General features: G+C 35.1%; 1 protein-coding gene across 1 annotated transcript in view; it reads right to left on the reverse strand.

Annotated features, from left to right (window-relative positions):
- The window catches only part of PRMT3 (protein arginine methyltransferase 3), a 139,240-nt gene that overhangs the window by 37,315 nt on the left and 74,501 nt on the right, over positions 1-27,424 (reverse strand). Inside the window, exons 11-13 of the mRNA XM_019456533.2 lie at positions 26,772-26,850; positions 13,282-13,469; positions 11,240-11,326 (exon numbers count right to left, since the gene is read on the reverse strand). Coding sequence (XP_019312078.2) covers positions 11,240-11,326; positions 13,282-13,469; positions 26,772-26,850 — 354 coding nt within the window. The remainder of the gene's footprint in view (positions 1-11,239; positions 11,327-13,281; positions 13,470-26,771; positions 26,851-27,424) is intronic.

The raw sequence follows: 27,424 nt of genomic DNA on the forward strand, positions 1-27,424 counted from the left end.
ACATCCTAAGTTCAAGAGCAATTTATGTAATTTTATAATTGCTTTTCAATGCTTTGTTAAACAGTGTCATTATATTTGAGGGATATTTTCAAAACATCTTCCCACAAAACATCCTTTGGTTCTATTCTCATCCATCATATCTGGACCAAGTGTGCCATAGGTCAGACCTGACAAGACAAGCCATAAATGAGTATCCCAATTCTCTACTGGATATCACTACTTGGATATCTTAAAGATATTTCAAATTCAACATATAATAATTGAGCTCCGATCCTCAACCTCTAACCCTGTTCTTCCAGTTTTCTTTGTCTTAAAAGAGAGTACCATCACTCTTCAAAATGTAAAAGGAAGAAACCTTGGAGTTACCACTGTCATCTCCTTTCCTCATCCTCCATTATCTATTCCATTCTCAAGTCCTGTCAATTTCACCTTCCAGATCACTCTTGAATAAGTCTACTTTTCTTCATCTCCAATAAAATTGCCTTTTGTAAAGCACTGCCATTTCTTGCCTGAGCTACCATAACAGCCTACTCACAGGTGTCTCACATCCATCTTGATCTCCATTTGTTCTCTATGTTCCAGCCATGATCTTTCCCAAGTGCCCTTCAGATACATCACTCTCTGCTAAAAAGCTTTGATTATTTCCCACTAGTCTAAGGAAAAGGCCCAATAGCACAAGGTGCTAATGACCCAGACAGCTCTCCACCCTCCCTAAATACCATGGTCTCCATGTTCCAGCCTGGGCTTCTTTCACCAGCCCTTTCATTCATTATGCTTCTGACACTACATGCCCTTCTTTTGGTTTCTCTTTTATAAACTTTTTAATTTAAATATTACATACATGCAAAAGATACAGACATTTAAAGCTAATGTAAGAATTATTTTCTATTCTGAAAAAAAGTTTTACTGAAGTACACAAGTATAAAATACACAACACACATGTATAAAAGTGAGCAAATCATTGTGATTTAGCTCAGCAGGCTTATACAAAGTGAGTACACTCAACCACTACTCAGACCAAGATACAGACCCCAGGGGGCGCCTGGGTGGCTCAGTTAGTTAAGTGTCCGACGTCAGTTCAGGTCATGATCTCACCGTTTGTGAGTCTGAGCCCCATGTTGGGTTCTGTGCTGGCAGCTCAGAGCCTGGAGCCTGCTTCGGATTCTGTGTCTCTGTCTCTCTCTGACCCTTCCCTACTTGTGCACAGTCTCTCTTTCTCTCTCAAAAATAACTAAACATTAAAAAAATTTTTTAAAGGAAAAAAAAGATACCCCAGACCTTTATCATCCTCTTTCCAATGATTAAGTACTCCCTACATTTTTATCACTACATTATTAGTTTAGCTTGTTTTACAAATTTAAATATTGAAACTTTTCTGTATCTGGCTTTTTCTTTCATGAAAAATTCATCCATGTTGTAATGTACAGTCAAGATCATCTTTTTTCATTGATGTATACTACTCCACAAATATACCACATTTATTTATCCATTTTACTACTGACAATGTTTAGCTTGTTTTCAGTTTGGTATTATAATGAAGTATATATACTGCAATGGACACTTGTGTACATGTCTTTTGGTAAACATATGAACACATCTCTAAGAGTGAAGACCTAAGAGTGAAATGGTTAAGCCATAGAATAAGCACCTGTTCAGCTTTGATAGCTGTAGCAAGGAGCTGAGATGTATGGAAACAATTGAGCACAGTGCCTTTGCCTCATCACTCTTATGCATTTCTTAGAATGCAGTCATTAGTGTGATTCTTTCTTTCTTTCTTGTTAATTTTTTTTTTATTAGTTTTCTTTATTTTTGAGAGGCAGAGAGAGACTGAGTGCGTGGGGGGGAGGGGCAGAGAGAGAGGGAGACACAGAATTGGAAGCAAGCTCCGGGCTCTGAGCTGTCAGCACAGAGCCCGATGCGGGGCCTGATCTCACAAACTGTGAGATCATGACCTGAGCCGAAGTCGGATGCTTAACCGACTGAGCCACCCAGGTGCCCCTAGTGTGATTCTTTAAAAACATCCATGTATGAAAATTTTCAAGCATATATACAATTGTAGAACCTCTGAGTACCTATCCTCTATATTCAAGCTACCAGTATTTGGCACATTTACTTCATCTATTCTTCCTCTATCTCCTTTTTTGCTGAGCTGTTTTTGAAACAAATGCCTGATAAGTCATTTCTCCCTTACATATGTACTTCAATTTATATCTCTGAAAAATATGGACATTTCTTATATAACTAGAATGCCCTTATTACACGTAACATAAGGTGAATTTAAATATGTTTCCCTCATTTATGCTTCGTAAACTGTTTTGGCTTATTATTATATTCCCAATGCCTTGTAGCTCTTAGCACATAATACTACTCAAAAATAGTTTCTGGGACTACGTGAAGAGATTTAAGTATCCTCACCACCATCTAAAACTAACTACAAAGGTTCAGGTTTCAGAGAAGAGTACCAAGTTCAGGACCATGCCTTAGATCATATGGTCATTTATATCAGGAGAAACCTAAAACTGACTGTAGAGATGGAATCACATAATTACAAATGTTCTCCCCCTGCACATAAAATTTACTTAATGAAGCCTATTAAAATATATACCAGATGTCCCACTAGAATCTATGATGCAAGTTCAAAACAAATCTTACTATTTCTAAGCAGCACAGATGTGTTTTAATAATTAGTTTCTCTAGCTGATTAGCTTTGCAAGGTCAAAATTAGGTCAATTTACACCTAAAAGTACTAAGAACTGATTTAAAACCCAAGAATGAGTTTGGAATTAGCAGGTTTCTACTGTCAGAGATTTTTCAAGAGCCTTGAAAGAAGATTTAAATACACGATTACAAAGAAATAGGTTCATCTAAAGTTTTTCTGTAAGCTATTAGAAAAATTTAAAGCTTAATTAAAAAGTAAAATAACAAAAGAGTACTATTCAGTAAGGAATCACTAAAGTTTGAATTTTAAACATTTTAAAGTTTTATTTAATAACACTTGCATTGATAGGGGTGCCTGGGTGGCTTAGTTGGTTAAGTGTCTGACTCTTGGTTTTGACTCAGGTCATGAACCCAGAGTTGTGGGCTTGAGCCCCACATTGGGTTCCACATTGAGCATGGAGCCTGCTTAAGATTCTCTTTCTCCCTCAGTCTCTCTCCCCTGTTTGCTCACTCACTCTTTATCAAAATAAAATTAAATTAAATTAAAAAAAGTTTTTAAAAATAACACTTGCATTAGCCTTAAAAACCTTTAACCCAGAGAAGAAAGCAGGAAAAGACCTCTCTGACCTCAGCCGCAGCAATCTCTTACTCGACACATCCTCAAAGGCAAAGGAATTAAAAGCAAAAATGAATTACTGGGACCTTATGAAGATAAAAAGCTTCTGCACAGCAAAGGAAACAACCAACAAAACTAAAAGGCAACCAACGGAATGGGAAAAGATATTTGCAAATGACATATCGGACAAAGGGCTAGTATCCAAAATCTATAAAGAGCTCACCAAACTCCACACCCGAGAAACAAATAACCCAGTGAAGAAATGGGCAGAAAACACGAATAGACACTTCTCTAAAGAAGACATCCGGATGGCCAACAGGCACATGAAAAGATGCTCAACGTCGCTCCTTATCAGGGAAATACAAATCAAAACCACACTCAGATATCACCTCATGCCAGTCAGAGTGGCCAAAATGAACAAATCAGGAGACTAGATGCTGGAGAGGATGCGGAGAAACGGGAACCCTCTCGCACTGTTGGTGGGAATGCAAATTGGTGCAGCCGCTCTGGAAAGCAGTGTGGAGGTTCCTCAGAAAATTAAAAATAGACCTACCCTATGACCCAGCAATAGCACTGCTAGGAATTTACCCACGGGATTCAGGAGTACTGATGCATAGGGGCACTTGTACCCCAATGTTTAGAGCAGCACTCTCAACAATAGCCAAATTATGGAAAGAGCCTAAATGTCCATCAACTGATGAATGGATAAAGAAATTGTGGTTTATATACACAATGGAGTACTACATGGCAATGAGAAAGAACGAAATATGGCCCTTTGTAGCAACGTGGATGGAACTGGAGAGTGTGACGCTAAGTGAAATAAGCCATACAGAGAAAGACAGATACCATGTTTTCACTCTTATGTGGATCCGGAGAAACTTAACAGAAACCCATGGGGGAGGGGAAGAAAAAAAAAAAAAGAGGTTAGAGTGGGAGAGAACCAAAGCATAAGAGACTGTTAAAAACTGAGAACAAACTGAGGGTTGATGGGGGGTGGGAGGGAGGGGAGGGTGGGTGATGGGTATTGAGGAGGGCACCTTTTGGGATGAGCACTGGGTGTTGTATGGAAACCAATTTGACAATAAATTTCATATATTGAAAAAAAAAAGTAAGTAAATAAATAAATACAATTTGTATCCTAAAAAAACTACAACAAAAAAAACCCTTTAACCCAAAGACTTGTTTTGACTCCATTGAAAGCTAAATATCAGTGCCTCTTAAATATATCTTTCTACCATTTATCAAGTACTTCATTTAAAAAAAAAAAAGGGAAAAAACCAAAATGAGAATTGGGAAGCAACACACGATTTATTTTTAGTTTATGAATTTGTTTATGTTCATTTTCTTTTCTTAACTTTCAAAACTCTTCAATATGTAGGCCCAGATTTTCCAGACGGCTTTTAAAAACAACACATACTTTTGTTTCTACTTAGGATTTAGAGGTTTGCAAAAGATCCTCACTATGACATAACAATAACAAAAAAAATGCATTGGCAAAGCTAAATCATCATATTTTTCATTAACCATCGAAGAGCCGTGGATGCAAAGAAGTCTAGATAAACTATTTTCAGAGAGGAATGAGCCAGCTCTCCCTCCTAGCTGAGGAGAGAGAAGCAGTGGCTTTCATACCTAATGGCATTTACCCAATGCTAGGCCCTGGGTGGGAAAAGGAGCAAAAACACCAGAGGCACAGCAACTTAGCTGGGACAAGGGGAACCCAAGCAATTTTAATGGGCGGGTCTGAGCTAGCATGGTGCACTAGAAACTGGAAGCCTGAAAGGCAGAGCTAGCAAACCAAGAAGGTGGATGAAGCTGGTGGTGGTGCTGCAAAGCTGGCAGAGGTTTTCTTGCAATGCCTGGATCACAAAGCCAAAATCATATGCAACCACACAATTCACTGTCACCATTAACATGATATTACCATTCAACTCTCTGCTATTCCAGAAACTCTTGCCCAGGAAGACGAGGTTGTTTCAGGCACCTCAAGAAAACCTGTTTATATGAACAACAGACCTTTCAACTAATCCTGAGAGCAAATACCCTCTTCTTAGGAAGAGGAGGCTCAACTAGACTTTATTCTTCAAGATTCACTTTGAAACTCACCTCTCACTGGGTCTACCAATTCTTAGCAAGGCCATGAGCCATGCCAAATCCATGTCAGGACCTTTCCTCTCCCTGGTAAACCCCTTGCTCTGCATTGAGAGATCCACTGCAAATCAGATTTCTCAAACCTTATAAATATCCTGACTTTGTCTTCCTCCCTAAACTCAGCTGTATTTCGATGGCCTTCCCAGGAAGTTCGTGAGAGGAAGGGGGCCTGATCCTGTGCCCAAGACTTTGGAAATTAACTGCAGTGATACCCAGCCCTAACCAAGCTCAATTCCAGATTAGATGAAAGGATCAGCCCCACCCAACAATCCTAGCTGCCAGACAGAGATAAGTGGAAGACCTTCTAGAAGAAAATATTACCTATCTTAGTCTGTATTGTCCTTTCCTATAGTGGCTACCACAAAATATAAAATTATGAAATATAAGAAGAAACAGCAAAATGTGACCCATAATCAAAAGAAAAAAAAAAGCCACAGAAGTAGAATCACAGTTGGCTCAGGGAAGTAGCAAATGGACCTTAAAAGAATGATTATAAGTATGTGAAGGAAACATATCAACTGTATCAAATATCAATAGCAACATATCAATCTTTACATGTCAAAGATTTATGTGAGTACGTAACCTGAAAAAATCATCCTAAATTTTTCATTTTTAAAGTAAACAACTCATTTGTGTACAAAAGGCAGGATGAAAAGTCATTTAATGTATAACTAGGGTTATGAAAAAGGATGCTTGGCTGTAACTTTAAGGAGCTTATAAAGACAGATGCCAGTATAAATGCTGCTGGGATACGAGGGAGAGAATATTACACAATTACAAAAATGACATTAAAAATAAACTAGAACTCACAACATAAACCATATTAGTTCTAAATTGTATGGCCTTAAACCATTTGCTTTTGAACACTTACACACTTTCCATAAAATTATGGGCCTTATTGTTTATTTACTACAAGGTTAGGCAGGCTGCTATGATAGAAAGTCAGTTGCTAACTAAAGTTTATATCCCATCATAAAAGCAAAGGCAATGTAACCTAAACTGTCAATAATATCATGATACATAAAAAATGCTCAGAAAATTGCTATGTATGTGCTACTAGCATTCAGTGGAAAATTATCCTGTAACCAAGACCCAAGACATTGACATATGAATATCGTATCATGTTAAATTCCCCCCAAAACACAGAAACCGGTTTCTTAATGCAAAACACTACATTAAAACTGCTATCAAATTTCTTCTGTGGTATGTGTATGTGCCTGTGTGTGTTGGTGGTGAAGACCACAAAGAAAAGATGTTTTCTATTAAGGGTTCTAAGAAACTTGAGAAAGCCATCTAAAAACACTATCAGTCTACAGCACACATGCTTTTGAAATTAAATGCAAAGGGGGTGTTCTTAGCATCTTGTTAGTTTGAAAAATCCAATTTCCTCTAATATTTTAATTAGGCTACAATTTTGGAATCTCATTAGAAATACATGGTTATGCATTTATTTAAAATGGGCTTAACTACTCGGAGAGATCATCCATCTTACTTTCTAGCTATGCATTCAAGTTTTAAGCCCAAGAAAAGAAGTATGTATTACGTTTGAAGGTTTGTACTTAGCAGTATAAAACCAGATAAATTTTTCTTCATTCTATCTAAAAAAGCCACACCTCTTCCCTCCCCAAAGTAACTCTTTCCATCTTTTTTGCCAGGCATCGCTTTTCTTTAGTATTTTCACTAACTCTTCTTATAATATAAAGGAGAAACAAAGTTCCAATTAGGCACGCATCCTTTTTAATACCTTTGTTATGGATTATTCCCAAGTAACCAGGCGAATAATCTATCTATTCAAAAGTAGCCTTAGAGACTAAGCTTGCATAATAGCTCCAGATGGTTGGTAGCAAAAGAGTATAAGGAGCTGGCACCACCTCAAAGAACAGAAGATAGTTGGAGTAGATATGGATGGATAGTTGGGACTCTACAAATAATGAAAACGTAATAAAGGCACCACAGGCCACAAAACCTTACTCGTGCCAGGCTCGTGTTAGGATAAGCATGCTGGGAAGGCAGGAAAGTTCCCAAGAAATGTAGATGCTTGACCAAATAACGATACATTTATTCTGAAAGAGTGAAGAAAAAATTTCCGAAGATCTACTTTTTCTCTGCAGCAAAGAGGACGATGGGATATGTGACTTATTTTATCATATAAATCTGTCAGCCCTATCTCTGAGGAAGAGTGCATTTTGATCACACTCTCCTTCTCTCTCCCTTCCAAGAACTGCTAGACTACAGGCCGAGAATCACATTTTTCATATCTGTTTTATATGCAACACGGTTCAGATTTTACAGATCTGTTTCAAATGCAACATGCTACCTGGAATGCTTCCACATCTGGAATATCTCATTCCTAAGTTTCTTTATGTTCTTTAATAGTTTGTACAATCCCACCAAGGTGGTCTTCTGGGGTCAAGACATTTCAAAAGCAAAACATAGTGATTTATTTTTCTCCATCCATAAAGTAGGAATATTAGTACCCACCTCAAATGGTTATTAAGAAGACCAAATGAAATAATGTTTTTAAAGTGATTAGCACATTGCCTGACATGCGAGTGTTCAAGGACTTAGACATTATCACCTAGACAGTTTATATTGACTAATTATTTGACAGAATAATCTCAGCAGGGTTAACACTGAGTAAGTACTAGAATTTATATGTTTGGTACCTGGCATGCATCTAATACATATCATTTGAAACTATACATTCCTCTCAAGGTGAATTACAAACTATGTTTTCAGCAGTGATCAGACATATACAAGTCCACTCCAATCTTCTGCCACTTTCTCATTTCCAGACTTTTACATTAAAATCATTCAGGCAAGTTGGAAATAAAAATATAAATCTAAAAGGTTCTTTACAGATATAAGAGAACAGTTTATTTTTTATTCATTTTTCTTATGGAACACTGTACAGGAACAAATGCAGCAAATACTTATTTGATATATTCCTTAATACAAAAGTTTTGATTACAATCTTTGTGTTAAACAGACTTTACCAGCTTTTTTTCATGTTTTATTTCTATTTTACTCTTTTAAATATACAGAATAAAACAAAGATAATTAACAGATACATACAAGTTCTTCCAACATAAAGTTTCTTGTACTCTATGGCAAATAATAGGAATAGAAAATAATTCTATATATGCATTGTGAAACTCTTTCTGTAGCATTAACACTACTGCAGCTAAAACTACTTTCTAAGGCTTTTTAATTGCTAGGGTACAACATGACCTATGTGTAGCCAAACAGATATGTTGACTGAAGATCTGTAAGGAGGAACTGGACAGCATGAGTTGGGCCGGGGGCACAGGAACAAGGATGATAGTGAAGAGTTTTATTCACCTGGGATTGACAGTGGTGGCTACCACTTACTGAGTGGGCCAGGGGCACTAGGGCTTACAGGGCCTGAAGTGGCGAGGGCAGCTTTGTAGCAGGCTAATTCTCAGATGTGGTTTCAGAGTATTTTCTACTGAGGCACCTGGGTGGCTCAGTCGGTTAAGCATCTGGCTCTTGGTTTTGGCTCAGGTCATGATCTTACAGTGGTTCAGGAGTTCAAGCCCCTGTAACGAGCCCTGCTCTGGAGCCTACCTAGGATTTGCAAGATCTCCCTCTCTTGCCCTGCTTGTGCATGTGCACACGCTCTCTCTCTCTGTCTCTCAAAATAAATAAACATAAAAAAAGAGTATTTTCTAGAAGTTCAAAACACAGTCTATTCCTTTACCTCTTCCAATGTGTCTGAGAACGATGTTATTTAACTCTTTAGTAAATCCCCTTCTGCTTTAACGAGTGATTTGGACTTTGTTGTCTGAAACTAAGAACCCTGACCAATAACCCCAAAAATAGAGAACATTTTAAAAAACTCAATAAACTCATCTGTCTACCTAATGTTAAAAAATATGCACAACTGAAAACAGCTTTTGAGGTCTTCACTACAGTTTTACATTTGCTCTACTTTGATTCATGCAAAGGACACTGAAAGTAGATTTGAAATAATATTATTTAATAATATTGGTAATATGGCATTTTCTATCTAAGAATTCCTTTACAGATAGATCAAATGTCATTAATCTAGAGGTCTTTTTTTTTCTTTTTTTTAACTCTCACGGATCACTAACATCAAAACACAGGGTAAATCTAAGAGTTAAAGCCCTTAGCCTATAATTTCAATTGACCAAATCATTTTAGTTACTAAAACGGACAATTAGAAAATCTGAGAGAAATGAATGAGAAGAATGAAATTTTGTTTTTATCAGTTAAATGAATATAATGATTGCCCCAAATCATAAATCTGTAATCTAGATATTTACCTTTTAAAATTGTAAAACCAACTTTAACAAAAAGAATTCCTCAAAACATCAGAGCACACTGTTAAACTCATTTGGATGTAAAATAATTATTGGATCAAAATAAACTGAGACAATTTTTAAAAAGCCGTAAAATATTTTATGTGTCAATGGTTCAAAAAATCAGGTTTAAGAGTCAAAGTTAACATAACTATAATCTGTTTCACACAGTTCCTAACTATACAGTTTTCAGTGAATTTTTGTTTTGACAGACAGAGAACGAGTGGGGGAGTGGCAGACAAAGAGGGAGACAGAGGATCCAAGGCAGGCTCTGCACTGACAGCAGAGAGCCCAATGTGGGGCTCGAACTCACGAGCCGTGAGGTCATGATCTGAGCTGAAGTTGGATGCTTAACTGACTAAGCCCCACAGGCGCCCCCAAAATTTTAATTTTGTATAGGTATGATTAATATTTCAAAACCTATATAATTTTTTAAATAATATATCAATATCGCCTATGTGAATTCATACTTTTTTTTTTTTTAACGTTTATTTATTTTTGAGACAGAGAGACACAGCATGAACGGGGGGGCAGAGAGAGAGGGAGACACAGAATCAGAAGCAAGCTCCAGGCTCTGAGCCATCAGCCCAGAGCCCGACGCGGGGCTCGAACTCGCGGACCGCGAGATCATGACCTGAGCTGAAGTCGGACGCTTAACCGACTGAGCCACCCAGGCGCCCCGAATTCATACTTTTTTAAGTAAAGGCCCACATTTTATTAATATTCTGAGTCTCCTGGAAAAAACAAATACTGTTATCTTAGTATTAACATACATTTACAAATTATTTAAGAAAAATATTTATATATTTTAATAACCCTTCTGGCTACTTTTTAGGTGCTTCTACATAGATTAACTCATTAATCTGTTTAATTAGTTTTTAAGATAGAAATTATTACCATCTTTCTTAAAGCAGTTGATTAGTCTGAGGTATAGATTACTTAGGTAATTTAAATAAAGTAACAAACTAGTGAGTGGCAGAACCAAATGTGCATCCATATTTGTCTAACTTTTCTAATGCCCATACTTGTTCTGTTACACCATGATGCTTCTTTAAGGAAAGATAAATCATCAGTTTATTATGTCTCACACAGGAATATAAAATATTATACCAAATAAACGTATTTTACTTCCATCTACATGGAGTGTTAAAAGAGTTATTAAGAGTTGTATGACATGAACTTCTGTCTATGAAGATAAAGATGCGTGTTCTCAATTAGTTACATGAGAGGCAATAAAGAAGAGTCTATAAAAAAATCATTATGCAAACATGACTTTCTCCTCTGAACTAAACTAACTTTTTTGAAGTCTACTGACCTATCAAAACAGATCTGTTCAATAGCCTAACAAAGGCAAAGATAGACTGTCAAAGGCAATAGTCTTTTCCATTTATCACAAGTCTGGTAATTAATTCATTAGCCTGACAATCAACTGTACTGCTAGTGAAATTTGTGAGAGTAGAATGAAATAGCTTACCGTGCACATGGATGTCTTTGTAATTTTCAGGGTAAAATCCGAAGAAAACTCCAAAGCTGAGACAGAGGTTGTATGGCAATCTATTTGCTACCCGTTAAAAAAGAGTAGAGGGAAGAATTTACTAAAATCGTGAAAACAAAACCAAAAACAAACAGGTAAATATTACTTCTTTTTTATGCAAAAAGAATTACTGTAAACAGATGTTTTGCAAGGTTTAATCATTCAAACCTCACTTCTGGGATTGTTTGCAAATTTAAGGGCTACTAGCACTATCATTTAGTTAATTTTTATTTAAACCAAATTAGTATTTTTAGTTAGACTTCTTGTAAGAATACTATATATCAAATCATGGCTCTGATAGTTTTTCTAAGATACATTCAAATACTTTCAAATACAAATTTTTTCCTGTGCTCCAACTAAAATCATTTTGTATACAACCAGTGGTACACATTTGCTATAAATTATGCATGATAAGAGTCAACATTTTCATAGGAAATGCCAACTTGAAAACATATGGTAATGAAAAGGATAAGTTGTTTTAGAATTCTATTTTGTAATTGGATTTGAAGTTTGTTAGATATTAGGAAAAACGGTAACAGTTATAACCAACGAGCCAAACCAATTATGAAGGTTCCACTCAGGAAAAAAATGGCCAAAGAACCTCATGTTCCTGTTCTGCCCTAGTTCAAGCCCTTCTTCACTTGACTATGGGGAGCGGACGGAGACAAGCCAGGGCAGGGAAACCAGAAGGGATGCTGTGGAGGCCTGACTTGCCATGAGCAGATTATGACACAGCATACACCATGCACAGGACTATATACTTGAGGCATTACCCTCTTTAAGAGAGCTTCAGAAAATTTAAAAGAAGTTACAGTTTGGTTGCCTGTTACTTGTAGAGGACTGTGGAACAGGGAACAAAATATATTTACCTAAACAAATAAATGATTGATGTTTAAAAAACAAAGAGAAAGGGTATGTGTACCTTTTAAACACCTTTGTTTTCAGTCTAAAGACTTGTATTTCAACTATTTATTCATAGTAGTCTTTGGCATTAAACAGAGAGATCACTGGAGACAAAAATTAGCCCCTCCCCCTAACAACTCTCCTTTTTGCTGCTTAGCCTTGAGGCTGAGTTGGCTATAACTGTACATTCCTACCCTGAACCAAAAAATCCAAATAAATCTCTTACTATCAGCGTACCACAGCATTGAACAATCCTATAATCATTAGCCAGGCTATAGTTTTTTTTCTTAAAAGCTGAAAGCAATTTTAATCAGCTTGCTCTTGTTGAGAAACTTTACATGGTTATTACTCTATGCCAACTTTAAATATTTTACCTATTAAGAAAATTAACAAATATTTACTGAATATCCATTTTATGCAGAGAACAATTATTGATGCTATGAAAGTAACAGTGTGACTATGAAAAGCAGACAATGTTCTGAACCTAAAACTGAACTATATTCATTTATATCTAATTGAAGCAATATGACTTTTCACTGAAAATTTACTGTTTAACCCATGTAAATTTGACACAGCAAAATTCACAATAAAACTAGAGACTGACACTGTGAATAATAAGATTTTAAAACAGAAAAGGAATTAACCGAGAAATCTGAAGACAGTTGGACTTTAGTTTCATAGGCAAATTCACTGTTATTACTTAATCTGAAAAAGTGGAAGAAACGTGAATGTGGGAAGTTAAACTGTATAGAATATATGATATGAATGAATAATCTGGCTGTAAATGAGAAACCAGAATAAGGCCAGGGAGGTGGTAATGAAGCAGAAATGACTTTTTGTCTGTAAGCCCCTCAGTATAAGGAATTTCAATACAAACAGAAGTGATCCCAAAGGCTGATATAATCAACTGGTAAATATTATAACCTCAAGGTACCTTAGACTGATTAATATAGGAAGAATAATCATAGTTTTTAAGGTCCAAACATAATATCAATATATTAATTTCGAATACTGAACTCATAAATGGAAACTAATAAAAACGGCAAGTCTGTTAAAATAAAATTGGTAAAAACACCTACCTTAATACTACAAGCATCGGAAATAATAGTCATTGGATCTAAAACTTCCACGACAGCTTCTGGAATAACTGCTTTCTTCATACAGGACATGTTGAAGCCATAAACATTATCCCAGAAAGCAATTCTGTCAGCATGTTTATTCATATCACTTACTGCCACAAGGCTAATAGTGCAAATATCAGGGTACACTGTAACAGATAAAATACCCAACAATTTACCATTATCTCCCTTTATGGCAAGATATACTTTAAAAGGCTAAGTATAAACACCAAAATCATCAGTATGAATTATTAGCAATTGATAACTAGCGGTGGGGTATTAACATAGGTGTAGATCAGGGAAAAGAACCAAGTTCCATCTTGTAATCTCTAAAAAAAAAATTCTGTTATGGTAATGGCAAAATTAAAATAAGGTTCCTATTACAATAATTAAAACAAGATAGCAGAATTAAATAAACATGAAAAGAACAAATTTATTAACATTAAACTTACAATATGCCTACTTTAAAAAGATACTAAATCTTTATACATTACTCTGAAACATACAGAGACATCATTTAAAAATATATGGGACATGTAAAAAACATTATGATGGAATTTGACAGTTGTACAGAAGACCAGTTTATATTAACCTCTCTTATTTATTAAAAAAGGAAATATTTATGAGCATCAAGAATGTGCCAGATAAGTTATTCTAATTTATAGACTGTGGATCCATGTCCATGTCCCTACTATCAAGAAACTTATATTTAGACAATTTTGATAAATAAATGGACAATTATTCATGATGTAATAAATACTAAGAAAGGGGAAGTATAAGGTACTGGGGAAGCTCACAGCAAAAATAGTTAATTCATATTTGGCTATCGCAGGGGTGCAGGGATATTATGTAAAATAAGAACTGAAAACCACATAAGTTAGGAGTGGGGGTGGGAAGCAGTGTTCTAGGTACAGCAGGCAGTGTGCATATAGGGTCACAATTAATATATGCTCTAGTTTAAGAGAAAGAGATATAAGGCTACAAAGATAACAAGGGAGCAAAGAAAACATGGCTGGATAAACCATGTTAGTAAAATGGATTTTATCCTAAGAATAATGACAAGCCTGTGAAAAATTTTACATAGGGTAGCAACTTGAGCAGATGTTGGTTTTGGAAAAGCCAGATGGAATATAATGTGGGGAACGAATGGAGGTGCAAGATTAAGACAGAGACAGAATAAGAGATAGTTGTAATAGCCCAGGCGATCTGAAGTAAGAGTGACAACTGTGGGAATGGAAAGGGGTAGATACATACAGCTGACCCTTGAACAACAAGGGTTTGAACTGCGCGGATCCACTTCCACATGGTTTTTTTTTTGATAAATACAGTATTGTAGTGTAAATGTGTTTTCTCTTTCTTATGATTTTATTAATAACATTTTCTTTTCTCTAGCTTATTTTATTGTAAGAATACAGTATATAATACACATATCACACAAAACACATGTTAATCGACTATATTATTGGCAAGGCTTCCATCAACAGTAGGCTATGAATAGTTAAGTTCTGGGGGAGTCAAAAGTTACACAGATTTTTGACTACACAGGGGGTGGGGCAGTTAATGCCCCTCACTCCAACATTGTTCAAGGGATCAATTGCATATTCAAGGGATATTTAGGAGGAAGAGCTCACAGGTTTTTAGTTTTAGCAGCTGGGCAGATTGTAGTAGTAACCATTAAATTAGTGAATAAATAAGGTCAGATTCAAGAGGAATATGAAAGTCCAACGCTATGGGACAATTGGGTAAAAGTATCCAATAAGCAATTGAATAGATGGGCCTGAAATTCAAGAGATGATCTGGGTTCAAGATATAAATTTGGGACCATCATCATATAAAGCGAAGTGTAAGTTATGCGAGCTCATGAGGTCATCTAGCGAGAGTACATGATACATACCAGAATTTAAGGTACGTATAGAAGAAAAGGAGACTGGTAATAAACAGCTGAGAAGCTGGGGCCACTGAAGTAGGAAGAAAACCAAGAGAGTAAGTGTTAAGAGAGGGGAGGGAAGAGAGTAATTCAGGAAGAAACTCTCTTCCAAGAGTTAAAAAGTCTGTATAACACCAAATTTAAAAAATAATATTGATTTGATTTTTTCTCTGATAAGTAAATAACAAAGTTAACTTTGTCCTTCAAGTAAGATTCAGGGGATTCATGAATTAAAATATAAATCAAATTTTCTTATATCAATAAACTGAAAGCAAGTACGTATGTACCAAAGAAATGCACAAAAATAATTTCATGATTATTAACCAGCCTTCGGATTTGAACAGCAGAGAAATAACCCTTCCCTTCCCCTAAATTTTGTTTCTATCCACAGACTTAGGAATTTATTATTCAATGACAGCAGCATTAAATTATCTTCCAAATAAAGCCCATGATAAGATCTGTTGGCATCAAAGCAACTGCTCCTTTCAAGCCTGACATGAGACATCCAGACAAAATACTTGGTGCTATGTCACTGCGAAGTTTCTCAAGTCATCCGCAAGGGGGCATGGGAGTTAGATGTGACAGCTGACTGGGCTCGAGCTGACTGCTGTGTAAGGTGAGTTACTTCTACTCTCCTTCACAGACATGGTGAGCCTCTTGACTGGGTTTAAATTCCTGATAATACAAATTCTTCAAAGAATGTGACTTTTTGTTGAATATGCTGAACCAGTAAGACTATCAGCTACGTGGAAGTATGTTTACTTTCTCAAACCAGGTCCTTATATGAGAAACAATGAAGAGTTCAAATTTTACAGCAACTTTAGATATTTGGCAACTTCTTTAGATATCCTTTGGTGGACTTAATACGACAATCATACAAGTTTCCCACATTTTGCCCTGTAATTTTATACTTAAAGAGGAATATAATAAGGGCACAGATCAGGGATCAGCAAACATTTTCTATAAAGTAACTATTTCAGGTTCTATGGGCCATATGGTCTTTGTTGAAACTATTCACCTCTGCTGCTATACTATGAAAGCAGCCCCAGATAATATGTAAATAAACGAGCTTGGCTATGTTCCAATAAAACTTTATCTACAAAAACAGGCAGCAGGCCAGATATGGATACCACTGATATAGACGTGGGAGAAATGGATGAGGGAGGTCATTATCAGGGCCACCATATTGTAAACCTTCAGGGAGTGCCATTCACACTATAGTCTATGGGAAACTGAATAGCCTTTGGAGTCGTGCAGTGCACAGACATTCAAATTACTTACTACAGCCCACAGAGTTCTTCTATTTCAGATATTATTAAAATCTTAGTGAAAAAATTTAAAATATCATAAGTCTCTATATCAAGGCTGGCAAATTGTGGCTCATGGGTCAAATTCAACCCCTTGGCTGTTTTTGTAAACAGTTTAATGGAATAGTGCCACCCTCATTTATTGCCCTATGGTCTATGGCTACACTGTGTTCTAGTAGCAAAGTTGAGTAGTTGAGACAGTGACTGTATGGCTTACAAAGCTGAAAATATATTATCTGGCCTTTTGTAGAAAAGTTTGCTGTCCTCAGGCTCTGTATCAAGCAATAGGATATACTAGCAATACTACTCAGAAGTAAGGATAACTTTTTCATAAGGAAAAACTAGAATTTACCCCAATAAACTTGCAAATGTTTAAAAAATATTTTGGTACTAAGAAGAAGTAAAGAGAAATATGATTTTACTTTTTCTAGTATTGAGGTATATTTTTCAAGCTAATTATATTTCACAAAGGTACAGAAAAAATGTTTTTTGTATTTGTTAGCATTTGGAAATGAAATTATTTTTAATCTTTGTTAGTAAGAGCTATGAATATTCATAAAGGACCTGTAATCAATGTTATAGGTCAATCTAGTTCCATATCCACCTCCTCACAGCTGTCTAAAATTTTGGGCCACCTGCCAGAATCCTGACTAACCCTTTACCTTCACATCCTGACCCATTTGTCATTTGATTTTTGTCAGATAGAAGCATAATTGAATAATTACTCCTTCTTGTAGGTGAAATTAACAAAGTGCTGATTGGACAAAGCACCCTCTTACCAGACCATTTATAAATTCATGGCTTTGACATCTGTGTCCTTCTCGATTCACTGCCCAGAATTCATTTGTCACTAGAACAGCTCACATGGTGAACAGATAAAGATGGGAATCCTTTATCCCTTAGAAATGCCTCAAAAACTTTGGGACACTAAAGGATAAGACTGAGATGCGTAAAGAAACAATTCCTAGTAAGCACTGGCATCACTGCATATATATTAAAACCAGAGAGTAAAAAGGTTTAGAAGGATAATAAGTCAAAAATAAACTATTCTTTTCACAATATACATCAACAACATGGAGAAAGATTTTAGTAAACTAATGGTCAATGACAAAATGATTGATATCCATCAAGGGACGTATACTACTAAGTTACTAAATGAGCAAATATCCTGGAGTTGAGTAAGCTTAGAAATAAATTTCTAATTTATATAATATGGATATCTACATCCTAGCTTAGCTAGGCTAAAATGTAGCTGCAATATGCATTGAAAAATTATGTACTGAAAAAAGTAGAAAACGGTACTACTGTAGTATCACTGGACAAAAGAAAAGTAACTAATGTGAAAAACACAGATCTGAAGAGGAGGAAGTAGTGTATTATGGAAATACTAAAGGAAACCTCCAAACACTATGAACCATGGTCAGTGGCTGATTATGCTGAGATAAGCTATGTGAAAATCAAGTCTGAATAGTATGACGCCCAAATTCATTTTGAAACTTTTATAAGGTATAAACCTAACACTAACTTCATTTTACTAGCTATAGCACATTTTACTATAAATCTACAGTTTACCAGATGTAACTCAGGAGAATTCACCTTTATTGAGCAACTACTTCATTTGAAGCATCTCATTTAGACTTTTGTCTGATTCTTTAAAGCTAGATCATAATCTTCATTTTACAGATAAGAAAAGTAAAGTTCCAAGGGGTAAAGTAATTTGCCCAAATTACTGGTCTTAATCAGCTAACTAGATAACAAGTCATCTGACAAAGGTGGGTCAATTTATGGTCTGACTGCAAGATCTATATGCTTTCCATTATGCATGATGCTACATTTTATGCTTTTCAAATGGAAGAAAGGGAAAGAGGAACCCTATTTTCCTTAGGTAAATGGGTACTAGTTGGAAGAGAAAGAGGAAGGAGAAAGGAGTTGAGAAAGATTGGAGATTAATAAAATTTCAGGGCAAAGTGAAGAAAACGGAAACGTTCAGCTTTACTTATTCGAGCTGAGTTAAGGAAGGAGATCATGGGGCAAAAAGAAACACTAAAAAGGAAAGCAAACAAGTAGAAATGAGGGAACAGTGAATAAGCTGTACAGTTCAGCTTTCCACATACAGAAGGAAATATAAGGAAGATAAAGCAGCAAATCCGGACTTTGTAACAGAAGCAATTTCTTAATTTCTTATTAGCATAGGTTAGGTTTCCAATGCAAATTCCAATGCAAAACCTTCAAGACAGATCTATTGTGGACCAATATATATTTATGTATCTGCCACTCTATTTTGCTGCCCCCTTGTAAACTATTTGTGAAATTCTCTATGTTACAAGGCAGGGCCAGCTTTACCCTACAGAAGCTGAAAACGACAGAAGCTTGCTTTCCCTCTCTCCCTTGCAGGTTAGGCATGCACACATGACCTACGTCCACTAATGATAAGCACCTAAAGTTCTGGCTACTTTTCAGAGGCAGCAATGCCTTCTGTTGGTAAGATCAGCAATGTAATATGTCAGCTAGTGCCCAGTATCAGGGTAGTGGTATCACTTCTAAACCAGTCCTGTAACATAATTTTGGACATTACTTCTGGCTGCATAACCTTCCAGCCTGGTTTTCTAGTTCTCATAAAAACTTAGTAACCTACCCTACCTATCCTTTTAATAAAGTCCTTCCTTCTCTGTTGAATAGCCAGGGTAGATTTCTATTTCTTCCAACAATACCTTTGATTGATAGAAAGGAAAATGTATATTTTAAATAAATTTTTAAAACAAGACTTTCCTCCTACTTTTTGGTTCAAAAGCATCTGGATGTGGGGCCCGAACATCCATATTTTTAACAAAAAGACCCCAGTGACGGTGATGGTCTGTCAAGAAGAGAAAACAGTGAGTTTGAAACTGGCTGCCTTAGTAATTGCGCATCGTACTGGATGCAATCCTCAACTCCCTAATGTTGATAATTACAACTCAAAGATGTATATTCTGAAGAACCCCATAAGAAATGTGAATTTAGTCCTGTGAGGGGGAAAAATCTTTCATTTTGCTTGTAATAAAAGGAAATGAAAACATTTTTTCTAGTAATATGGAAGAAGATATCTCCTTTGATGAGCCCCTAACATTTCTATGCAACAATTACGATTTTACAAAACTATTACCAGTTTTGAGGAAGTTTCAAAGAAATGAATTATTTCTATGTGCTCCTATCAGACCACAATTTTAGTCTGACCCATTCCTGAGAATGTCAACCCTGATTAATGGTGAAGGTGGAGACTGGTAGGCTTCTGGGCTGAAATTTACGCTTTTTGTAATTAGTAAATACTGTGTGGGGAGGTTCTTTGAAAATAGGTAAATATTCCAATCTTAATCAAACTTTCAGATTATTTATTTATTTATATCTCAATAAACTTGTTTCCTATTTTATTCAAAGAGTTATGGCACCCCACCCTGCCCCCCAAATTTAAGGTAGAAAGTATGGAATGGTAGAAGTAAAAAACTGTCTCTACTTGCAAACAACATGAATGGTCACATAGAAAAACTTAAGGAATTTATTAAACAACTACTAGAACTATCATGTAAACTTAGCAAGGTCATAGGATACAAGGTTAATAAACGAAAGTCAATTGTATTTTTATACTTGCGGTAGCCAACTGAAAAATGAAATTTTAAAAATTTCCACTTGTAAGAATGACAAAAAATTTTAAATACCTAAGAATAAACTTAACAGAAGATGTGCAAGATCTCTATATTGCAAATTAGAAAATATTGCCAAGAGAAATTAAAGACTTAGAAGAAACAAAAGGTATATTGTGTTTATGGTTTCAAAGATTCAACACTGTTAAGATGCTGATTATTCTCAAGTTGATCTATTCATTTAAGCCAATCCTACCACAATGCTAGCAATCTCTTTAAAATTGACAGACTGACAGATTCAAATTGATAAGATTCTAAAATTTAGTTTTAGGGGAGCCTGGGTGGTGCAGTTGGTTAAGCGTCCGACATTTAGTTTCAGTTCAGGTCATGATCTCACTCATGGTTTGTGAGCTTGAGCCCTGTGTTAGGCTCTGTGCTGACAGCATGGAGCCTTCCTGGGATTCTCTCTCTCCCTCTCTCTCTGCCCTTCCCCAGCTCGCTCTCTCTGTCTCTGTCTGTCTCTCTCTCAAAATAAATAAAAACTTTAAAAATATATATTAAAAATAAAATAAAATTTTTTAAACACACACACACACACACACACACACACACACACACACACACACACTACCACATTGCCAAAACAAATTACAGTAATTAAGATAGCATGCTAATTGGTGGAAAGAGAGACTTACAGATTAAATGAACAGAATACAAAAACATACCCACATATATATGGCCAATTAATTTTCTACAAAGATGCTAAGCAACTTATGGGAAAGGATAGTCATTTCAACAAAGAAATGACTAGAAAATATTAACATCCATCCTTACTGTGTACCATACAGAAAGATTATTTTGAAATGAATCATAGACCTAAACGTGAAAAGTTGTAACTTCAAGAAAAACACAGGAATATTCTATGCAAAAAGACAAAGATTTCTTATATTGGATATTTTTCTTAATATGACAAGAGACTGAGCACATGTTTAAAGGAGTCAACTGTATTTCCTTTTCTGGGAGCTGCCATTCAATTCTTTGCCCAACTTTTTTTTTTTTAATGTTTATTCATGTTTTGAGAGACAGAGACAGAGACAGAGCATGAGCGGGAGAGGGGCAGAGAGAGGAAGAAACAGAATCCAAAGCAGGCTCCAGGCTCTGAGCTTCTTGAACCCACGAACCGCAAGATCATGACCTGAGCCAAAGTTGGATGCTTAACCAAATGAGCCACCCATGTGTCCCTGCCCAACTTTCTATCCAGTCTGTGGTCAGACCAATTTTTTCAGTTTGTACCTTCTTTTGTAACTTTCCATATGGCATATGCTGCCACTTAGAAATTTATTTATTTAGATATAGCCAAATTTATCAATTTCTCTTTCAATACACGCATCTGAATGAAGTTCTTATTTAGAAAGCCTCTCTCCCCAAGTTTATAAAGAAATAATATGCCTATGTCTCCTAGTATTTTTATCCTTTCTTTTTTGCACTTAACCTTGACTCATTTAATATTTACAGTGTGTGACTTTTTGTGTAGATTTATTACTTTATAATTAATTGTGTGGATTAAACATTACTTTTTCATTTTTTCTTATTTTTTTTTTAACACAGAGGGCTACCCAACTCTCTCAACATAATTTACTACAGTAAACTATTTCCTTAATTATATGAGATGCCATATATTGCTGGATTTATACCAGGATTCTCAATTCTGTTCAACTTATCTGTCCATTCAAGAATGAAATAAGGGGCGCCTGGGTGGCTCAGTCAGTTGAGTGTCCGACTTCAGCTCAGGTCATAATCTCACGGTTCGTGAGTTCGAGCCCCGCGTTGGGCTCTGGGCTGATGGCTCAGAGCCTGGAGCCTGCTTCCGATTCTGTGTCTCCCTCTCTCTCTGCCCCTCCCCCATTCATGCTCTGTCTCTCTCTGTCTCAAAAATAAATAAACATTAAAAAAAAAATGAAATAAACACTGTTTTAATTATTGAGGCTTTGTAATATGTTTTATATTTGGTAGCACTAGTCTGCTAGTCTGGTACCCTTCTATCTCAGTTTTCTTGCCATTAAAAAGTTTAAAAAGCCGAATTAAAAAAGAAAAAAAACCCTGTATGTTGGAATTACCATTTTATAAAATTTATCTTATAAAAAATATCGAATACAGACAAAATTGAAAAAGCATAATTAACTCTCATGTACTTATTATCTGTCTTCAACAAATGTCAATGTTTTTGGATTACACATTTTAAATTAATTTTGGGAAAACTGATATCTTTATGGCACTTGTTCTCTTGTTCTCTCCTTCCAAGAATATGGTCTATCTTTCCACTTATTTATCTTCTTTCTGTCCTTTAGTAGTAATGCTGTTTGCATATAAATTTTGCTTATTTCTAATTATGTTATTTTGTAACTCAATAATGTACTAAATTTTTATTGTTATCATTTTTCAGTTGATTCACTTGAGGTGCCTACTTTGAATCACAGAATCTACAAATAATATTAGTTTTATCTCCCTTTTTATTTATCTTCTATGTTCTTTCTCTTTTCTAATAGCACCGACTAGTACCTCTGATAAAATACTAAGTAATGGTATAATATTAAGTAAATGGTATAATAGTGGCCATCCAAATCTTGTTTTGACTATAGGGCAAATGTTTTTAGTATCTCCCCATTAAACATGATGCAGGCTTTCAGTTGAAACAATCTACTTTATCATGTAAGCTAGGGTCCAACTATTCTTATTTTCTCATAGAAAAGACAAGAACGTAAATTGTATTTTGTCAAAAACCTTTTTAGTATCTATGAATATGGGCATGATTTTATGCCTTAGCTCTAAGCTTTATTCATATGATTGATTAGATAATATTTTGTTCCAGTTCCTGTTGTCTGGTATCAATACCGTGACTGCTACTTTCATTTTGGAGGGATTTGCTCACTGAATATCTTTTTTCATCCTTTTAACTTTTCCAAATGATCTTGTTTTAAGTGTGACTCTATAAAGCATACAGAATTAGGTTTTTTGTTTTTTTTTTTTTTTTGGTGATCCAATCTGAAGTTTTTTTTCTTTGAATAGGTCAGTTTAACCCTAATTTACATTTATTGATAGGACATTTTTTGTTGTTGTTGTTCATACTCCACCATTTTATGTTATCTTTTCTGTATCTTTAGTTTTTGTTTTGTTTTGTTTTTAAGTAGTTGACTACATGGTCTTTTTGACTTCTTCCTAAGTATTAGTTCTTCTATTTAAGAACTTCTGTGTTTTTGTTTTAGTACTAGCTAACTTTGTAATTACATTATAAAATACATTTTGTTGTCTATTTTCAACACTATTTAATCTCCTATCATGAGTAATCATAAAATTAGTATATTTCTTTATTCCTCCCCTTCCTTGTTTTCCATTATAATTTTTTTTAATTAAAAGAGAGATGTATTGATAATACTAACAGCAAATACAGAGGTGGGCACAGAGTTAGTACACAGCTGTAATAAGTGTTTTTGAAAAGTTAGAAATCAAAACATGTCATAATTCAATTGACCTGAAGGTGGGAAATGCCACTTCACTTTTTTCTTTTTAAACATCACTTTTATTAAGGTATAATTCACAGTAATAAAACTCACTCTTTTTTGGCCTTTTTGGTGTATAGTTCTACGTGATTTGATAAATACAGTCACCACCACAATCAAGATATAGACAAAATCTATGGTCACAAACCTCAATGGTAAATTTTAATCAATAGTATTATTTTAACATTAACTTTGTAGTGCTAAATGTGCTTATAATTCTATTACTTGATTTGTCAGCTTTAAATGAGATTCAATGAATTCCTATCAAAGATAAAGCAACTGAAGTATATACACTTCCTCCCACCTGCCTTCTGCATTCTCTTTCCAATTTTTGTAAGATGCAGCATTTGACATTGTTAGAGTATAAAATATTTACATTCTTTGTAGTTATCCTAAAACACACATTTGTTTTTGTCTTAATTCTAATTGTAAAAATATGCATTGGTCACAGCAAATCATTTTCTCCCCCCCCCCAAGTTTTTATTTAAATTCCAGCTAGTTAACATACAATGCAATATTAGTTTCAGGTATAGAATTTGGTGATTCACCACTTATATAAAACACCTGGTGCTCATCACAAATGTCCTCCTTAATACCCATTACCTATTTAATGTATCTTCCTTCCCTCTGATAATAAATCATCTTTTTAAGTTTTCCTCTTCATCTATAAGTTGGTTGAATGCAAAACACCAGAATTTCTGACATACAACTCGTGCTTACCAAATCTTAGCTAAAAACAGAAGTAGTCTTTAGTAAACCCATTTTCATTAACTTTATAAAACTATTTTTATTAATAGCAATAGCAGTAAATGAATACCTCCAAAGTACTACAGAATTTGCTTGTCAATGGCAATAACAGGGAGAATAAATACTCACTACTGGCTGACTGTGTTTTCTACTCCATACCATTATATATATAGTGAGACATACACTGAACCTAAAGTCATGTAAAAATAAACCGTGGTTCCTTTATGCTTATATGAAATTTTAATATTTTCCCTCTCTCATAATTCAATAACTCTTTCCAAAGTCTTTGCACTACTAATTGCTTAGTAAATCTTTCCTTCAGAAAAACGTAAAGAAAACTTTCCTTGCAACAGAAGAACAAGCACAATACATGACTGGTGATATTCAGGAAGGCACACTCAAACACAAAACACGCTAAATAGGCTACCTCATGTTACTCATTTCTGACTTTTCCTTCTTTTCTCTTAATTCTGTTAACAAGCAACATTCACTAGCACTGCCTAGGCAGTTGAATGCTGATCTGTCTTCAATATGCCTCCAGATTACCTCAATGTTAATATTAGCTATATCAAAATACAAAAAGAACTAGAGTTAGGAGCCTTCACTTCATTCCTGATGGTGGGAAATACTCTGCTATTGTTTCCTCAACTATAACCTCATTATATTCATGCTGTAAGTTCTTAATGAATTTCACCAAGAAGTCAATTTAAATGTATTAAATTGCTGTCAGTCCTTCAGCAAGATCAATGAATACCATTCAGGGAGGTATGGAAACTGAATCTTCCCTAGAACATCAAAACGAGAATCAGATTTAATAAAGTGCATTTTAACAGGGAAATAAAAAGGGATGCTGAAAAGAACATGAATATTGGAACTGACAGATCGCGATTTAAAAAAAAAAAGTCAAGGCTTGGCCACTTAGTATGTATCCTCTAGGACACCTTTGGCTGTTGTGAGGATTACATGTGTAATAATATAAAAAAAAGTATAGTATTTGGCAGCTGGTAGACAATCCACAAATAGTAGATAATATTAGTTTCAGTCATTAGGTATAATAGTCATTTTTAAAAAAGCCACTGAAATTATAGAATATATCAGATATAGCTAATTTTTGTAGGGTAAAGTATATCTAAAAATTCTAGCCAGATTCATGGCAGAAATCAGGAACACATCTTGAAATGCTTGCAGAAAATATAGTGATAAAATAAATGAGAGCATTTTGAAAAAGAAAGGCAATCCATTTAAAAGCTATTATAAGAGAATTCTATTGTGCTGGAGAATTTTCTATGCTTTATGTTTTGGTCTCACTGATTTTTACTGTATCATAATCGCCAAAGTGATTTCATATAATATGGATGGGCAGGAGGCATAAGTATGATTAAGTGCTTTATGTCACTAGTTCAAAATGTCTCATTTTCATCTACTTTTATATAACAATTTTATCAACTGTACTCTGACTGTGGAAACCATTTGATGATATTGACACTTTGGAGAAAGTGAAGGTGCAGGGAGAGGTGAATAAAGGGAGACAGATGCTATTCAATTCAGTTTTAATGATTTGATTCAATAAACTCACATGATGCTCCATCTACGTTCCAGGAGCTGTGGAGCTCGTTGAAGAATCAAATATGAACAAAACATAATCCCTGCTCTGAAAGGGACTGTTTGTATATAACTGTTCATAGCAGAAGGCTTATAAAAACACAATTTCACTTTGTGTATACAGAATTAATATAAGAAAGCTTTCCAAATTTATTGGGATCCAATAAAAATACTGATAAAAAATCTAATATATACAGTATAAAAATACTGTTTGGATATGCTACACTTTAAAAACTTAGAAACCAGTCGGTTTTTAAATGTTCTCATTAAAACACAGAGATGACAGGTTTATATATTTAGTGAAGTCATGGAAAATTTGCCAGTAAAGTGTGTAATTTCCAACCTAGTATGAAATACTCTATTGGAAAAAAAACAACAACTAAATGTCATAAGGATTAAGAATCAAAAGGAGTTTGTTAGATTTTGATTTCAATTATCAAATAGCTTCTAAGTCTAGTCCTTAGTATTTTTTGAAAAAGCATTCTTGAGAATACCATTAACTTAGAGTCCTGCATATCTTCTATAATGTTCTACTATCAACAGTAAACGACTGTCTTCAAGCTTCAGCTAATTGAAACATCTTTCATTTCTATTGGGAACTTTCTCCGTCATGCATAGTTTATTTGAAATCCAAAGGCTCACTTGGTTCTGCCAGACTAAAATTACATTATTAAAACGAGAATTTTATACTCACCCGATCCTCCTTTTGCCAAGTATTTGTTCTTTGCATAAAGGACAGAATCTAACATAGACTCAAAAAGAAGAAAATAGCCCTGCATAAAAAACATGAAAAACAAAAAAGGATTTTAGAAATGCACAATCAATATCTTCATATGTAGAACATTTTAAATATCTGGGCTACTCTTTTTATAAAAGGCATGTTTTTTTGTCTCTGCCATATACTTTTCTGCAAAGTTGAAATTACTTTTTGCATTAAATTCTCCAAGTAATTATAACGTGGACACAGAAAGTTTATTATGGTTGAATGTACTGAACCTTCTTTATCTGTGCTTCCACTTTCTAGACTATTTATTTCTTCCTCATTAAAAGGAAAGTCTGAGACAGAAATTGTTAAAATACCCTCTAACTCCCCTTGGAGTATTGCAATATTAATAATCTAGACAGTGATTCTCAACTAAATTTTGTCCCCGTCTCCCCCCCCCCCCCACCCCCCCTGCAGGACATCTGGCAACGTCTAGTGCCATTTTTGATTGTCACAACTTGGCGGGGTCGGGGGAAGGTAGGATGCTACTGGCATCTAATAGGTAAAGCCAAGAGATGCTGACAAACAGGCTACAACATGCACAGGAAGACCTCACAACACACTGTCCAACCCCAAAAGTCGAT

This window comes from Panthera pardus, unplaced genomic scaffold (assembly GCF_024362965.1).
Source record: "Panthera pardus isolate Hobbes unplaced genomic scaffold, ASM2436296v1 HiC_scaffold_12, whole genome shotgun sequence".
In the NCBI taxonomy this organism is placed as follows: Eukaryota; Metazoa; Chordata; class Mammalia; order Carnivora; family Felidae; genus Panthera; species Panthera pardus.